The sequence below is a fragment of the Barbus barbus genome, assembly GCF_936440315.1.
Source record: "Barbus barbus genome assembly, chromosome: 32".
Classification (NCBI taxonomy): domain Eukaryota; kingdom Metazoa; phylum Chordata; class Actinopteri; order Cypriniformes; family Cyprinidae; genus Barbus; species Barbus barbus.
In genome coordinates this window covers 10,480,334-10,499,545 of record NC_136760.1, presented here as the reverse complement: position 1 = coordinate 10,499,545, position 19,212 = coordinate 10,480,334, and the positions used below count along the sequence as shown (strand labels likewise).

General features: G+C 39.0%; 1 protein-coding gene and 1 long non-coding RNA gene across 2 annotated transcripts in view; both read left to right on the top strand.

The window, feature by feature from the left end:
* Positions 1-19,212, top strand: part of LOC306852498 (alanine aminotransferase 2-like) — a 131,149-nt gene that overhangs the window by 63,360 nt on the left and 48,577 nt on the right. Inside the window, exons 8-10 of the mRNA XM_079389388.1 lie at positions 16,520-16,656; positions 17,384-17,558; positions 18,668-18,823. Coding sequence (XP_079245514.1) covers positions 16,520-16,656; positions 17,384-17,558; positions 18,668-18,823 — 468 coding nt within the window. The remainder of the gene's footprint in view (positions 1-16,519; positions 16,657-17,383; positions 17,559-18,667; positions 18,824-19,212) is intronic.
* Positions 634-2,831, top strand: LOC306852516. Its single transcript, XR_013782620.1, has 3 exons — positions 634-2,137; positions 2,226-2,542; positions 2,640-2,831. It is a non-coding gene; the product is annotated as an uncharacterized lncRNA (long non-coding RNA).

The window sequence follows — 19,212 nt, the reverse complement described above, 5'->3', positions numbered from 1 at the left end:
CATCAACAACTCCACTCGGCGTATGAACAGGTCACTGACCGAATCAACGTAGCCGCTGCCAAAAACAAGCGGTTGTATGACCGGACGGCACGGGAGGCTCCGTTACTGCCCGGAGAGAGAGTTTTGGTACGGGACAATCGGCGCCAAGGGAAGGGTAAACTTAGTGACCGGTGGGAGGCCCTGCCTTATGTGGTGCAACGTCAACAACGCCCCGACCAGCCGGTTTACAGTATCCGCCCTGAGGGAACGTCGGGCCCAGAGCGGGTTTTACATCGGAACTTACTCCGCCCCTGTCCGAACTATCCGAGGCCTACAGTGGAGGTTCCAACAGTCCCTGTGGCCCCTAGGCCACCCTTAGTGGGGTGGGCAGTGGTTCCGAGGGGCCCGAACATCGAGCCAAGAGGGGTGGATCCCGCTTCACCACCGAGACGTTCCCAACGGGATAATAGGGGACAGCCCCCAGAGAGGTATGGGGATTGGGTGTCGGAACCCAGTTCTAGGGACTAGAACGGACTGGTGGGGGAGGATGTCACGGAGTGACTAGAGGCAGGCGGAACCTTTGTGCGGGAAGATGTTTCCCTGCCGGAACTGTACCGGTGTAACACCTGGCCGGTTCCGGTTGTCCCGTGAGTTGTGAGTAAACGGGTGATTAGATGAGGAAATGAGTGTCAGGTGTGTGATGAGAGGGTGGCGATCGGCGATTGAGACACGTAATTGAGATGTGGATTATAAAAAGGCATGGTGGTGGGTAAGCAGGGGAAGAGGAGGAAACCAGTGCGAGTGAGAGATCGCGAGGAGAGGAAGTGGGGCAGGGACGGCTCTTTGCAGGCTGTTGATCAGAGGAAACATTGATGCTGAAAAGGAGGACTTTGGAGACTGAAGGACGGATGTACACATGTTATCTTTTGGAACGAGCTAAGTACCATCCTACCCGTTTATATTGCTTTATAAAGCTTTGTGTTTCTCCATGGATGTGATGGTCAGATGATTGCTGGCCAGTAACTAAGTTTTCTGATGTGCTAATTTCTCCAAGCCAGTGTGCTTGTGGTCGTCCATCTCTCTCTCCCGCTGTCTTACTGCCTGCCGTTTTCCATCTTTTGTCATCTTGGGTCGACCAAATGTATTGAAGACGAGGGTTTGAAAACTAAACATCATGTTGATTTGATTCTTCCCAAGCGAATACTGTTGGCTGTTATCCATCCTCTCGATTGTCCCTGGGTTACAGCGCTATTGAAGACTGAGGCGTTTGGTCGGAGCTACGAGCAGAGGCCCTAGTTTACTGTGAGTGTGTGGATTGCAGTGTGTGTTGGACAATTACACGTGTGAAGTCTTCGAGTGCTTTATTTAATACACGAGTGTGGGGAGTAAAGTCTGCCTTTGTTCGTGCCTTTGACCTGTTGGATCGCCTCACTCGAGGGGCGTTGGGTCTCGCTAACCAGTGCTTGTGGAGTGTATTATACAGAGCTGTGAGTTATCTGCACCTTCTATCCTCTGTTTGAGTCCAGTGAAGAGCCTGCTGAAGCTGTGAGTTATACGTACCCTCCACCCTCTGTCTGAGTCCAATGAAGGGCCTGCTAAAGCTGTGAGTTATACGTACCCTCCATCCTCTGCCTGAGTCCATTGAAGAGCATGCTAAAGCCGTGAGTTATACATACCCTCTATCCTCTGTCTGAGTCCAGTGAAGAGCCTGCTCAAGCTGTGAGTTATACGTGCCTTCTATCCTCTGTCTGAGTCCAGTGAAGAGCCTGCTCAAGCTGTGAGTTATACGTGCCTTCTATCCTCTGTCTGAGTTCATTGTAGAGCCTGCTCAAGCTGTGAGTTATACATACCCTCCATCCTCTGCCTGAGTCCAATGAAGAGCCTGCTCAAGCTGTGAGTTATACGTGCCTTCTATCCTCTGTCTGAGTTCATTGTAGAGCCTGCTCAAGCTGTGAGTTATCTGCACCTTCTATCCTCTGTCTGAGTCCAGTGAAGAGCCTGCTGAAGCTGTGAGTTATATGTACCCTCCATCCTCTGCCTGAGTCCATTGAAGAGCATGCTAAAGCTGTGAGTTATACATACCCTCTATTCTCTGTCTGAGTCCAGCAAAGAACTTGCTAAAGCTGAGAGTTACACGTACCTTCTATCCTCTGTCTGAGTCCAACCAAGAGCCTGCTAAAGCTCGAAGAACCTGCTAAAGCTGAGAGTTACACGTACCTTCTATTCTCTGTCTGAGCCCAGCAAAGAGCCTGTAAAAGCTGTGTTATACTAACCCTCCATACTTTGTCTGAGTCCAGCAAAGAACTTGCTAAAGCTGAGAGTTACATGTACCTTCTATCCTCTGTCTGAGTCCAGCAAAGAGCCTGCTAAAGCTGTGAGTTATACGAACCCCCCATTCTCTGTCTGAGTCCCACCAAGAGCCTGCTAAAGCTCAAAGAACCTGCTAAAGCTGAGAGTTACACGTACCTTTTATCCTCTGCCTGAGTCCAGCGACGAGCCTGTGAAGTTGAGTTATACGAATCCTCATCCTTTGTCTGAGTCCAGCAAAGAACCTGCTAAAACTGTGAGTTAAATGAACCCTCCATCCTCTGTTTGATTCCAGCGAAGGGCTTGGTAAAGCTGTGAGTTATACTAACCCTCTATCCTTTGTCTGAGTCCAGCGAAGAGTCTGCTAAGGCTTGGAGAACCTGATAAAGCTGTGAGTTCTACGTACTTCCCATTCTCTGGCTGAGTTATTCCTCTCTCGCTGTCTTGGCCTGCTTCGAAGAGGATTCTAGGAAGACGGAGTGGATCGAGTGCCATTTTATCTTAAAAATACTTTTAATTCAATAAAGACGAACTTTGTATCTTTTATCTGATTGTCTGGTCTGGTGGTGTTCTCTGCTAGCTCCTTGAGGTGGTACGGTTCAGAGGGGCGGTGTAGAAAGGTCCGGTCGCCTGCCCCGGCCTGTGACAGAAACCTTTGTTTACAATTACAGAGGTCAGACGTTTCCTGTAGTTCTTGACCAGGTTTGCACACACTGCAGCAGGGATTTTGGCCCACTTCTCCATACAGGTCTTCTCCAGATCTTTCAGGTTTTGGGGCGGTCGCTGGGCAACACAGAGTTTTAGCTCCCTCCATAGATTTTCTATTGGGGTCAGGTCTGGACACTGGCTAGGCCTTTAGGACCTTGAAATGCTTCTTACGGAGCCACTCCTTAGTTGCCCTTGCTGTGTGTTTGGGGTCATTGTCATGCTGGAAGACCCAGCCACGACCCATCTTCAATGCTCTTACTGAGGGAAGGAGGTTGTTGCCCAAAATCTCACGATACATGGCCCCATCCATCCTCCCCTCAGTACGGTGCAGTCGTCCTGTCCCCTTTGCAGAAAAGCACCCCCAAAGCATGATGTTTCCACCCCCATGCTTCACGGTTGGGATATGGTGTTCTTGGGATTGTACTCATCCTTCTTTCTCCAAACACGGCGAGTGGAGTTTATCCTGCACATGACCTTCTCCCATGCCTCCTCTGGATCATCCAGATGGTCTTTGGCAAACTTCAGACGGGCCTGGACATATGCTGGCTTGAGCAGGGGGACCTTGCGCGCGCTGCAGGATTTTAATCCATGACGGTGTAGTGTATTATTAATGGTAACCGTTGAGACTGTGTTCCCAGCTCTGTTCAGGTCATTGACTAGGTCCTCCCGTGTAGTTCTAGGCTGACCCCTCACCTTTCTCAGGATCACTGATATTCCACGAGGCGAGATCTTGCATGGAGTCCCAGTCCGAGGGAGATTGACAGTCATCTTGAATATCTTCCATTTTCTAAAAATTGCGCCAACAGTTGTTGCCTTCTCACCAAGCTGTTTGCCTATTGTCCTGTAGCCCATCCCAGCCTTGTGCAGGTCTACAATTGTGTCCCTCGTGTCCTTAGGCAGCTCTTTGGTCTTGCCCATAGTGGAGAGGTTGGAGTCTGATTGATTGAGTGTGTGAACGGGTGTCTTTTATACAGGTAACAAGTTCAAACAGGTGCAATTAAAACAGGTAATGAGTGGAGGATAGGAGGGCTTCTTAAAGACAAATTAACAGGTCTATGAGAGCCAGATTTCTTTCTGGTTGGTAGGTGATCATATACTTATTTCATGCAATAAAAATGGAAATTAATTATTCAAAAATCATACAATGTGATTTTCAGATTTTTTTTTATATATTCTGTCTCTCACAGTTGAGGTGTACCTACAATGAAAATTACAGATCTCTCCATTCTTTGTAAGTGGGAAAACTGGAAAAATCGGCAGTGCATCAAATACTTATTTGCCCCACTGTATGTATGTATATGTGTGTGTGTCATATTTAGGGTAACAATGCAATACATAATATCATATTATTGATATTAATAATATGACAATATCTGTATGTATATATATATATATATATATATATATACAGGTGCTGGTCATAAAATTAGAATATCATGAAAAAGTTGATTTATTTCAGTAATACCATTCAAAACGTGAAACTTGTATATTAGATTCATTCATTACACACTGACTGATATATTTCAAATGTTTATTTCCTTTAATTTTGATGATTATAACTGACAACTAATGAAAGTCCCAAATTCAGTATTCCAGAAAATTAGAATATTGTGAAAATGTTCAATATTGAAGACACCTGGTGCCACACTCTAATCAGCTAATTAACTCAAAACACCTGCAAAAGCCTTTAAATGGTCTCTCAGTCTAGTTCTGTAGGCTACACAATCATGGGGAAGACTGCTGACTTGACAGTTGTCCAAAAGACGGCCATTGACACCTTGCACAAGGAGGGCAAGACACAAAAGGTCATTGCTAAAGAGGCTGGCTGTTCACAGAGCTCTGTGTCCAAGCACATTAATAGAGAGGCGAAGGGAAGGACAAGATGTGGTAGAAAAAAAGTGTACAAGCAATAGGGATAACCGCACCCTGGAGAGGATTGTGAAACAAAACCCATTCAAATATGTGGGGGAGATTCACAAAGAGTGGACTGCAGCTGGAGTCAGTGCTTCAAGAACCACCACGCACAGACGTATGCAAGACATGGGTTTCAGCTGTCGCATTCCTTGTGTCAAGCCACTCTTGAGCAAGAGACAGCGTCAGAAGCGTCTTGCCTGGGCTAAAGACAAAAAGGACTGGACTGCTGCTGAGTGGTCCAAAGTTATGTTCTCTGATGAAAGTAAATTTTACATTTCCTTTGGAAATCAAGGTCCCAGAGTCTGGAGAAAGAGAGGAGAGGCACATAATCCACGTTGCTTGAGGTCCAGTGTAAAGTTTCCACAGTCATTGATGGTTTGGGTTGCCATGTCATCTGCTGGTGTTGGTCCATTGTGTTTTCTGATGTCCAAGGTCAACGCAGCCGTCTACCAGGAAGTTTTAGAGCACTTCATGCTTCCTGCTGCTGACCAAATTTATGGAGATGCAGATTTAATTTTCCAACAGGACTTGGCACCTGCACACACTGCCAAAGCTACCAGTACCTGGTTTAAGGACCATGGTATCCCTATTCTTGATTGGCCAGCAAACTCGCCTGACTTTAACCCCATAGAAAACCCATGGGGTATTGTGAAGAGGAAGATACAATACGCCAGATCCAACAATTCAGAAGAGCTGAAGGCCACTATCAGAGCAACATGGGCTCTCATAACACCTGAGCAGTGCCACAGACTGATCGACTCCATGCCACGCCGCATTGCTGCAGTAATCCAGGCCAAAGGAGCCCCAACTAAATATTGAGTGCTGTACATGCTCATACTTTTCATGTTAATACTTTTCACTTGGCCAACATTTCTAAAAATGATTTTTTTTGCATTGGTCTTAATTGATATTCTAATTTTCTGAGATACTGAATTTGGGACTTTCATTAGTTGTCAGTTATAATCATCAAAATTAAAGGAAATAAACATTTGAAATATATCAGTCTGTGTGTAATGAATGAATCTAATATACAAGTTTCACTTTTTGAATGGTATTACTGAAATAAATCCACTTTTTCATGAAATTCTAATTTTATGACCAGCACCTGTATATATACACACAAAGCAAGTGGAACAGAAAGACACGATCGCTACTGTCACGAACAGGCTGTGAGACACGGAGGAGTTAGGTCAATACAAGGTTTATTGAAACTGTGCAAGGGAATATACTGTGTGATGGAGTGGGGCTGGATCCAGGAGGGAAGGGTGGCGGCGCGCTCTGCCATGAGGGCGGGTAGGGCTGGGAGATTCTTGGAGCGGTGGAGATCGGGAGCGGTGGAGTACGGGAGCGGTGGTACGTAGGAACACTGTAGACAAGTAAACACAAGGTTAGGGGTCAGGCTTAGGTTCGGTAGTGAACGGCAGATGAGGGCGGCCTCGGCCCCTGGGTGCGGGACGATTGGGATGGTTCCGATGAAATTCCTCTAGGAGTAAGGGGTCGAGGATATCGTCCCTGGCCACCCAGGATCTTTCCTCTGGGCCGTACCCTTCCCAGTCCACCAGGTACTCGAGCCGGGCGCCCCGTCGCCGTGAGTCCAGGATGTTGTGGACTCGGTAGACCTCAGCTCCATCGATCATCTCCGGAGCCGAGCATGCACTGGAACAGAGTGAAGGCCGGTGGTGGACTGACGGATGGAGTTCTGTGCAAACTCGGCCCACGGGAGGAAATGGCTCCAGCTGTGCTGATCGGGGAGCAGTATGACCGGAGGTAGCGTCCGAGTTCTTGGATCTTACGCTCAGTCTGGCCGTTGGTTTGGGAATGGTAGCCCGTTTTACAAACAGAATGAGACTGTCCACGGAAAAAAAAAGTCTCAGAAAAGCGGAATATAGTTTATTTGAATTTGGCGCTCTCTCCTGAAATCGTGACGCATCTGAGCGGGGCGTAACTTAGCGATGTGCTTTTTACATAAAAATTATTTTTTTTTTCTTCTACATTTTTTATATGTGTGTGTGTGTATTGTGTGGGGAATGTGGCCGTATCTGCATGATTATTATATGTATGGATGACATCAGCGTGTTTATTACCGACTCTATGACGGCTATCATTGTGATTCATTGATCAGCAATTATTAATTATATGGCCCATCTGTATGATTATCATCTGAATGGAAGCACATCAGCGTGTGATTACTGACTGTATGACCATGTCTGCCAATATCACTTCATGTCTGGCAATCAGAATACTTCAGTATACATACTATATACAAAGCATTTTTTTCTATTGTTTTTCCTTTTTTATTACTCAATTATTTTTGTATTTTTTAGTGCTCAAATAAATCTGTCTATTATTTTATAATTGAAAAACTATGCAGGAATATGTATAATGACTAAAATAATTTGTAAAATTCTGCAATCCATTTGGTGGTTATTTTTCCTCAAACAGGGGGGTGGGGGACTATAAATAGTTTCAGAAAAAATATTGCAGGAATCTCATTGTTCATGGTATCTTCTTCAAATTTGAGATATAAATTCATGAGACATGTGGCTTTCAATCCATTACTTTTCTAGATTGCTCCAGGACTTATTTCATGTATTTGTATATGAAATAAAAAAACATTCAGTGTGGAAAAATATTTTTCAAGGCACGTCAGTGTCTATAACTTTTTATCTTTTTGAGCATTATCAACTCTGGATGATGGATAGTAAAGCATAGTGTGTCTTCTTTCCAAAGATACCTAATTTGTTTGTGTAGCACACTTTGTCAGGAACTGTTACCATTTTAATTTAGGTAGGTTATTTTCACCTGTGAGGCCCACAATGGGGGAGCGAAGGTTAACAGGTTAAAGATCTGAAACAAAAGACGGCTTACTTTTTTTTTTTTTTTTTTTTTTTTTTTACCATTTGCATGTATGAATATGATATTTTACCCCAAAATAAAACAAAGTTGACAACATTTAAAAAAGAGAATTTAAATCACATTAATGAAAATATATCCTGCAAAACAAATGGAGGAATTGTTTACATTTTTACTGATAACCTATGATACCTAACCTATCTATGAATATCAAACCAGAATTTAGAAGTAACATCTCAGTAAAAGAATAGATGATCAAATTTTTCAGGAAAAGAGGGTAGATCCTGAACATAATTCTGTAGTGCATCTCCTTAACCTTTGGAGCAACTGTAAGATAAAAGGTAAAAGATTTATCCCTTACTGAGGGTTCAACATCTATCAGAAAATAGCACTGATAATATCCTGTAGCTACATTTAAATTCTTTATAAATAAGTTTGTTAATATACACTTATTATGGAAGAGATCTATATTACCCTCTATATTTCCCCTTCTCCCAAGACAGCTTATACAGCTGTTATTAAAATAGTTCAGTTTTGTATGTAATGAAAAAATAATTATGTTTAGAAAAATGTTTGGCGCATTTTTTTTCGTTAAATGTAAGATTTTATTTTTTTGACATTAAGGACTGCTGCCAGCGGCAGACAGTGAGGTGATCATATCCTATGTTTGATCAATTTAGCCTTCTCAAATCATCACGATTAGCCTAAAATATAATCTATAAAACGGTTCAAGCATATCACAATGTTAGTTATTTATAGTTGTTCAAACGTTTAACCTATGTAAATGTGCACGCTGTTAGACGCATATCCAACAGTTTGTGCAGAGAGTGGAAGCTTGCTCTGACACAGAGGCGCCAGCGTGATCACTTGCATTTTTTTTTTTCTTACAGCAGAAACAGCTTAAAATATGCCGTACTTTTTGCTCATAAAGGTAAGAGTAATGCATCATTCGGAACGATATCAACAAAACGTTTTGCTTTTATAAAATAAATAGGAAAACAGAGAATGCGCTTTCTGCTGTAGCGCTTCACAATGATGAACCGAAACTCAGCGAATTGATTCACAGAAAGCTTTAAATTACTACTTAAAACTAAATAATTCAAATCGAAAGCAAAAACTTTTTCATTATGTAATCCTTAAAGATGCATTTCTCTCTAAAGGCGCGTCTAATGAGGAGATGGAGTGTCATTTCATCACCGTCTAAAATAGGATATAAAAGTAAGGAAAAGCCTAAAACAGGCCCGATTATAATTTGCATTTTATTTTATAGGCTTATTGTATACAATTAAAAAAATAAAACGGTAAAACTTTGTCCTACTATAGCTGCTTATATTTTCTGATTTTTTTATGTTGCTGTGTCCTCCTGAATACCTTAAAATTTAAAGGATTTGAATTTTGTTTATAATGATTTGATTCGTTTGGTAACAGCCCCAAATGTCTTATTCTAATTAAATTTATTGATTAAATGTAAGAATTTAATGCAAAAGATAATGCACACTTCTAGCAAAAAAAGGCTTTATAAAAGTAAAAATGCTCATAAAGGGTGTAAGGATCCACCCGCTAGTCCAAACAGCGGAATCCAGCGGCCTGGTCGAAGGTTTAATGCATGTTCGGTCTTTACTCGCGCTTCTGAATTTATCAGGATTTAGTTTCAATTTTCATCTATCTCCGTTCTTAATCTGACACCAATTTCAAGTGATCTTTAAATTTAGGCAATATTCTTTATTGAAAACTGATCACAGATATCGGTTGTACATTAATTTAGATATTTGATTATTCTGGAAATCCCATACTTTCAATTATTTGTTCATTAGGGACCAGGTATCGCTTAGCAATTCACTCTGCCAACAGTGAATGCACGGACACAAAGTCGTCAGTTCTGAACTTACTCCGAGGGTGCAGAGCAGTTATAATACCTTTAAAGTGAGCTGCACCTGCATACTCATAACAAAAAGTTTATTTTTTCCTATAACCACGAGAGCTACACTCTGTTAAGCCCGTATCGATAACAGTATTGTTTGTCCTCAAGCTTATCGGTAGTCCGGTATTGACCCAATTGACCCCCCAAAAAAATGCCAGTTCTCAATTCCCATCGGTAAAAATCGCGTTCCGCGGGGCCCCACACAATTGTGTAGGTTGCGTGGTGCCTAAACACGCTACTGAAGAAGGGGGTCGTAAACGATCAAAGAAGATAAGTTTGGTCAAAGGCGTTGTTTGTTCTCTTTGGAGATCTCGTCTCCAGATTAGTTTTATGGTTTTATTGCATGGCATCTGTGAATTCCTGAGTTTTGGCTTCATGGGGAGTTAATTTCATAAAGGAAATAATTTCACTCCCTACAAGTTTAAAAATAATTTTTGTTGGAAAATATTAATTTCTATCACTGCTGTGAACTGACCACGCAGAACATGAAGAATATCAAAAACTTTAGGAGTCAGCTGTCCACGGCAGTCCTGCAGCGCAACACACTCAGAAAAATATAGTCTGATTGTCGTTATGGATAAAATCCCAGAAAATATCGAGATATCATTTTTATCTATTGTACACCCTTATATTTAATTGCTTGTTTGGTACACATAGGCCTAATTCACTGATCATCGCAAAATAAGCTTTTATCTTAGAACTAGGTTTTCTCAACAACAATGAGGACATGACAAAAAAATAGGTGAATCATATTTATAAAAGATTTTATTTAGGCTATTTATTTATTGAAGGGACAGGGTCTGGTTAATATTGTGAAATATCATTGCAATTTAAAATAATGGTTTTCTATTTTAATATTTATTTTATTTATTTATTTTATTTATTTAGTCATTTAGCAGTCGCTTTTATCCAAAGCGACTTACAAATGAGCAGAGGTGGGTAGTAACGAGTTACATTTACTTCGTTACATTTACCTGAGTACATTTTTTGGGTAACTAATACTTTTAGAGTATATTTTAAAATGGGTACTTTTACTCTTACTCAAGTATATTTTTAGAGAAAAAAACGGTACTTTTACTTCGTTACTGTGGGCGACTCTCCTCTCGTTACTGTATCTTAATGCAATACAAGTTAAAAATGCTTTGGTTTATTTCAAACGCGCCGTCTACTTCTCTCTGGGCAATGAACGATGCCCATTCGCGAATGATTCATTCTTTTGAGTCGATTCTGTTTAAAGGCTTTATTAAACCAGTTGGCAAACCAGTGAATCGGTTCGCGAATCAGTTTGAATGATTTGTTCAGTTCCCTGCCGCACGCGCTGAGTCTCTGAAGCGGTTCTCACTCAGATAACAGAGAGTTTAAGAACATCAAGAGCGCTGAAGACGTGGCTTTGGATCTACAGTCAGTTGAAAGCAAATCTGCAAAGGCTTGTTTGCTAGGGCTATATAAAGATCTTTTATTAGATGAACACCGCGTGTGCTGTCTACTGTTCCACAGGTATAGGCCACGATACCACTATGACATTACCAGTTTGTTGTAAATAAGCTGTCACAGAGTATGAAATGAACACCCGCGGAACCCGCGTTAGATCTGCGCAGCGGCGCGCGGCCTGTTCTAGACACAATTAATATTCATATTTTTACAATATTTACGCTTGCAAAAATATAGGCTACATTTGTTTACATTTTGCAGAACAGAAGATCCGTCAATATGCATTTGTTTCATGTGAGGCGTTTTCAGAGGTTTCAGTGTCAGAGGTTATAGGATAATACATAATTAATTTACTTTAAAATATAATTTAATTCAGTGATGCAAATCAGAATTTTCATCAGCTGTTACTCCAGTTTTCGGAGTCATATGATCCTTCTTCAAATAATACTAATATTATGTTTTAAACGTAAAATAAAGCAGAGAAGAGAGGCGCTTGAATATACCTGATTAATGTTCAGTTTATGCATTTTTCTATGTATTTGTCTATTATTTCACAGCAACAGTCTCAGATCTAACAGATGATTGCGATCAAGGGGTTGGCCATGTGCTGTTGGCTACATTAAAAATGTAAAAGATAAAAACACAATAACAAATGTGAAAAAATCATAAAACCAAACGACATGAGTAGGGCTGGGTATCGAGTTCGATACTTTTTAGGCACCGACCGAATTGCCTCGATACCACCGATTATCGAAAAACATCTTGTCGTTCGGTACCAAATTTCGATACCTAAGGGGTTAATCTCATTAACGTCAGTGAGCCAATAAGCCTGCAGCACTAGATGTGTTTGACTAGAAGTGACGCGGTGCTGATTGATCAGTGTTTGACATCCGCGAGAGCAATTCGAAAGCGTACGGAGCAGTCTGCTCTCTATATCGCGCAGTTTCGCTTACTTGACAGACTGAAGCTCGGGTGACATTTCAGCGTCTGCCGTCTCACTAAATGAGGACATAAACACATGAACAACAGCTCTAGAACTGCTCTGAGAGTCACTTCATCAGCATTTTACCATTTGATTTGAGTAAAACTTGCGTCATATCATATACACAAAGAACTGTAAAGGTATTCCCGGAAACCCGTCAAAATAAAAGTTCGATTTAACTTGGAAGACACTGCGGCAGAAATAAATTAATATTGTTCAGCAGAGTGTACATACTGCTACTACTAGGCTACTATTACAATTATTAAAACTCTTATTTTTTTAATTAATGATCACACAACATTGTTCTTCCATGTTTTAATTTTAATAGTAAAATTTTGTTTGCCAAAATAAATAAATAAAGTTTTATTTTCAATAATTTAAAAGAAAAATGAAATTAATGTTTTATGCCTTCATTTGAAAACCAGATACAGAACACAGAATTTCTGAGGAAAAAGAAAACATTTCATAAGGTTGTTTTAAGAATAAATGTGAATAAACTAAGTAGTTTTTATGCATTCAAATAATTAGACATACTACAACATAGAATTTAATAACAATAAAATATATTGTGAAAGAAAATAAAACATCCACTTATGAAAGTGGATAAAGATTTGACATTTTAAAGTCTTTAACAACCTAGAATAAATTAATAGAAATGATGATTCTGTCTGAACTGTGCGTTTTAAAACGAGCATGCACTAGTGTAAACTGAAAACTATTTGAGCTTTATTAAAATTATTTGTACTGATTTATTGTGTTGTCTATATTTTGTTCCTTTGTGCAGTGGCTCAGGAGATGAGTCTTTGAGTCTGTATACATGTCAACAAGCTGAAAAAAATAAAACCAAAGTTTTTTGAGATAATGTAATCTTGTTAAAACTGTTTTCATAAAATTGGTATCGAAAAAAGTATCGTTCAGGAACCGGTATCGAACTCAAGGTATCGGTATCGGTATCGATATCGAACATTTTTGAACGATACCCAGCCCTAGACATGAGTCATGACATATATACCTATAAGCAACACAAACTTCACTAAAGGATTCCTTTCAGAGACATTTGTTATTTATATGTTATATGATATATGTTATCTTTATACTTTTACAAATTTTTTGCAATAAAAATAAATGTCTAAAAATATGTCTAAATTACTATTATATATTTATATTTAATATGCACACGATTAATGTATATTGTACAAGTTAGCCAGGGATAAGACGCACTAAAAATTACACCAAAAATAATTTTAAAAAACCGTCACGTCTACGATCGTCTGCGTCTTCAATTGAATGGATTAAATAGCAAAAATAAATCAATCAATCAAGACGTCAGTGAGACGTTCAGTAAGACGAGAGCATGTAATATTAAAGAGCCCATCGGAACGCTATAGGGCCAAAGTATTTTTATTTATTTTTTATTATAGGGTCAAAGTATACTATACCATCCGCATTACGTCTATTTCGTCATCAAGAGGGCTCGCAATTTGTTGAGACCGTGCGGACGGTGCGCGTACAACAGTATGGAAAGCCAAAGTGGTCATAAACGCCTGCTCGGGCATCTGATTGCACACTGGCACATAAAAAGCATGCGACTTGACAGCAAACTTGACAGTTTGCCATGAAAATGCGTGTTCTTAGCGCGCGCTTTGGGATTAAGGAGAACACGCGTCAGAAATTTCCTGTAAAATGCTCGACGTGTGATTTCCTGTAAAACGCGCGTTCTTGATGCTTGCTTTGGAGTCACCAAAAACACGTTTTTTGACGTGCGTTTATCATAACAGGACATGGGCGTCGAATACGTGCGTTTGGAGTCGGACAAAACGCACGTTCTGAACGTGTAAACAGGTAAACCAAACAGGCAGAGCAAACATCTTTTGAAGTATCCACACAGGCGAAAACAACGTGCTCTTTCTGTAGTGTTCTCAAAATGGCACGTCAAAAACGTGTGCTGACTTCATTGCCCGATTCTGTCATGTTGTGTCCGCTATATCCTCCTGAGACCCCTCCCCAAAAAAGCTTTGTGAATTTAGTATTTTTTCATGTCATTACATTGTTTAGAGCATTAGAAAAAATGGAAAATTAACATTTTTGAAAAAATATATTTTATTCATATTTTTTTCTATGTCCTCTGTAGAGGACACTAGGACTAAGTTTTCCTAAAAATAAAATGGCATAAATAGACATCAAAACAATGGGAATTTTTAAATCAAAACATTTTTTTTTTTAAATCACCAATACATTTTTAGGTTTCAGGATTTTTTTCTTCTATTATTTTGTAATTGTCATTTAAATCTGAATAATTTTCTAATTGTTTGTCATAAAGCAGCATCTCAGGAAAATGTTATGGGTTTTCAAATTCAAATATGACTTCCTGTTATGAAACAGGACATCATTTCATACATGTCCACTGTGGAGGACACCAGGACTAAAAGCATGTTTATTGTGCATTTTGGGAGACATAACAATTGAATAGGAAAATAAATTATATATATCAATTTTCTTATGAAATATTATATATTGTTATGAACATCTGGCCAATTATTACTCCCATTATGACAATTCTTTTTTCAACATGCTGTCCCAACAGCAACACATTATTATGCAAATTAGATACAGTGTAAAGATACACTGTGTTTAATGGGAAAACCAGTTTATGGAAATTTGTACAGACATATTGCATAAAACAAAATGGTAAAACAAATCATTTTGTTATATATTTTATAACATAATTGAGAATCATCCTTAAACAAAGTTTAGAAGAAAAAAATCCTGAAACCTAAAAATGTATTAGTGATTTAAAAAACAAATCCCATTGTTTTTGCCTTTTTGATGTCTATTCATGCCATTTCTACAGAGGACATAGAAAAAAAATTAATAAAATATATTTTTTCAAAAATGTTAATTTTCCATTTTTTCTAATGCTCTAAACAATTTAATGACATGAAAAAATACTAGATTCACAAAGCTTTTTTTTGGGGGGGGGGGCTCAGGAGGATATAGCGGACACAACATGACAGAATCGGGTAATGAAGTCAGCACACGCTTTTGACATGCCATTTTGAGAACACTACAGAAAGAGCACGTTGTTTTCGCCTGTGTGGATACTTCAAAAGACGTTTGCTCTGCCTGTTTGGTTTACCTGTTTACACGTTCAGAACGTGCGTTTTGTCCGACTCCAAGCGCACGTATTCGACACCCATTTCCTGTTATGATAAACGCACGTCAAAAAGCGTTTTTGGTGACTCCAAAGCACGCGTCAAGAACGCGCGTTTTATAGGAAATCACACGTCGAGGACGCGCGTTTTGATACACAAAACATAACTAATTAATAAATGGTTCACAGCTGTTCACTTTTAAGGTTCACTTTTACAGGTTACTAACGTTTGTCATTCATTAATAAATGGTTCACAGATGTTCACTTTACATTTACATTTACATTTATACATTTAGCAGACACTTTTATCCAAAGCGACTTACATTGCATTCAAGTTACAGTTTTTACATTTTATCAGCTCTTGCTTTCCCTGGGAATCGAACCCATGACCTTGGCGTTGCTAGCACCATGCTCTACTGTTTGAGCTACAGTTTACATTAAAGTTCACTTTTACAGGTTACTAACGTTTATAGCTCATTAATAAATGGTTCATATGTGATCACTTTACATTAATGTTCACTTTTACTGGTTACTAAATGTTTATAGCTCATTAATAAACGGCTCACAGCTGATCACTTTACATTAAGGTTAATTTTTAGACGTTATTAACGTTTATAACTCCTTAATAAATGGTTCACAGATGTTCACTTTACATTAAGGTGCACTTCAATGTAATTAATGTTTATAAATCATTAAATGGTTCTTTACATTAAGGTTCACAGGTAATATTGGAATTCGAATTTTCAATATTAATATCTCTTCAATATGGTTGTGCCTTTATGATTTTTCTCCAAAATAAAATAATTTAATCTTGATAAACAAAATATATCAGTTTCTAATCATTGCTGTGTATAGGCATCATGAACTTTTGCAGAGAATCATGGGTAAGGTACAGAGTAGATTCTGAAAAGAAACATTGAAAGAAAAGTGACACGAGTCATGAGATATAAATGAGAAAACCATAAATACAACACCCTTCAGTCTTGCTATAATAGTAAATTTTTTGTTGCATCATGGAATAAATCAGGAATCTGGTTTTGAGTGAAATAAGTATTAATAAATATATTTGTTAAGCATTTATAACGTGAATTAAAAAAATGCTCACTATTTGGCAGGTATTGCATTAAAATCACCCTTTTACTCATGCATTTATAACTGCTTATTAATGATTTATAATGCATTTGTAAGTGAGTTATTAGTCATTTATTAACATCTAAATACATATAAAAACACACACATTAATAATATTTTCAATATGTCCCGCTTTATCCAGGTCTATCAGGACAATGTTTACGCAGACGGGTGTAAATTTCACTCCTTTAAGAAGGTGCTGTTTGAAATGGGTCTGGAATACTCTAAGAAAGTGGAACTAGCTTCATTTCACTCAACGTCAAAGTGCTACATGGGAGAGTGAGTATCCAAAACAAGAGAAGTGCAAATGATCTTTAGGTGATTTGGGACAATTATTATGGAATTTTATGGAATCTAATGAACCTGGTTCCAATTCACAATTTTCCTAACAACTTCTTGTTTTTAAATGGATATTTCAGCTAAAAATTTAAATGCTGTCATCATTTACTCACCCTTATGCCATTTAAATTCCATAACACTTTTATCTTTGAAATGCAATTTAAGTTGTTTTTTTTTTTATATATAAAACCTGTGATTTCTGTTCCTCAAATGAAAGCCCATATGTTTGACAATTCAAAAGTTTCAAGACCTCTGAAAAGACATGATTGAGATATATGATGAAAAGATGAATTTAGGCTTTTATTCACATATAAACATTGATGAACACACATACATATGAGCTTATCAAATATGCTAAACATAACCTCAAACCTGCTTGCTTTAAGCTCCAGAACCAATGAGGTTTGATTTTACATGTCACACAAGCACATGCACAATCATCACACATTGAATTCACCAATTACAAACAATTTTACAGTCACTTTAAAGACATTTTCCTATATTGTTCCTCCATACTTTGAAATGAAGGTTGTGAGATGATGTGGGCAAGGCATATTGTATAAAGTACAAATACTGTGAAAGAAATTTGTTTTGACCAAATAGTAGTGCCCTAAAATAAATCAAGTAAATAGCTAAGCTCTAAACCTTTCTGTCTTGCTTCTTTAAGGTGTGGTTTTCGTGGTGGTTATATGGAGGTGGTAAATCTAGACCCTGAGGTGAAAGTTCAACTCACTAAGTTGGTATCTGTACGGCTGTGTCCTCCAGTGCCTGGACAGGCTCTTCTTGACGTAGTGGTCAATCGACCCCAACCAGATGAACCCTCATATGACACATTCATCAAGGTCTATATTGTTCTGTTTACTGTTTCCTTTGTACACTAAAAAAATAACTCAATGCCTTTGTAAATAACACACAATTTCATAGCAGTAAATATCAAGCTATTTCACAGATTTCAAATTTACTCAATATTAAAGGGTTACTCCACCCCAAAATGAAAATTTTGTCATTAATCACTTACCCCCATGTCATTCCAAACCCGTAAAAGCTTTGTTCGTCTTTGGAACACAATTTAAGATATTTTGGATGAAAACCGGGAGGCTTGTGACTGTCCCACTGACTGCCAAGTAAATAACACTGTCAAGGCCCAGAAAAGAATGAAAGACATCATAAAAATAGTCCATCTGCCATCAGTGGTTCAATTTGAATGTTACGAAGCGACGAGAAAACTTTTTGTACACAAAGAAAATAAAAATTACGACTTTATTTAACAATTCGTCACCGTAGCGCCATTTTGGAGATTATCTGCTGGATGCAAACTGCGTACGCTGTAATGTGTCAGCTGCACCACACGGATCATCAAAATAGTCTACTTGCGGAGGAGACGAGTTGTTGAATAAACCTGTAATTTAAATTTTCTTTGCGTACAAAAAGTTTTCTCATCGCTTAACATTCAGATTGAACCGCTGATGGCAGATGGACTATTTTGACGATGTCTTTCATACTTTTCTGGGCCTTGACAGTGTTATTTACTTGGCAGTCAATGGGACAGTCACAAGCCTCCCGGTTTTGATCCAAATTATCTTAAATTGTGTACTGAAGATGAAAAAAGCTTTTACGGGTTTGGAACAACATGGGGTCTGTGAAATCAAATTGACGATAATTGCTAGAAGTTAAGTGTCCCCAACTGAGCAAGCCAGAGGCGACAGCAGCAAGGAACCAAAACTCCCTCTGAGACAGAATGGAGAAAAAAACGTTGGGACAAACCAGGCTCAGTTGAATTAACGACAAAATGTTCATTTTGTGATGGAGTAACCCTTCAAGTCTAAACTTGTTTCACCGAAGAAAAAAAATAAAAAATGGAGTACATCATGGTTTAAATTTTTGGAGTGTACCAGTTAACAAATTTCTATCCAACAAGAAAGTAATCAAACCTTTTCTCCATTGTCTTCAGGAATGCACAGATACTTTGGCCGCACTGGCAGAAAAAGCCAACATGACACAAGATATCTTGAATCAGGTCCCAGGAATAAAATGTAACCCAGTGCAGGGTGCAATGTACACTTTCCCACGCATCCACCTCCCACCGAAAGCCATCCTGGAGGCCAAGGTAGGATCAACTTGTGATCAGTTCAATTTAACAATTGTTCACTCTTAACTTGCATTTTATTGATCAGATATCTGATATCTAATAGACAGCTGCTTGGTTTAAAAGTGACTTCTGTGTGAGCTGTGCATAATACATTGCTACACTATTGACAACTGACATTTGCTAATGTGCTAAATACACCAATGTGACTGCACCTTAACTCGCCTTTGAAGTGACTTGAATTGGGATTCATGGTGTCATGAACTCTGCCCTTGGCCTTCTGTCCGATTGCCACCAGAGGTCGTCCTTCCATTATATTCACTCCCACACTACACAGACTGTTTTTTGTCACTCTGGACTACATTCTTCATGTTCCATTGCACTGATTGGACTCACCTGCAGCCAATCAC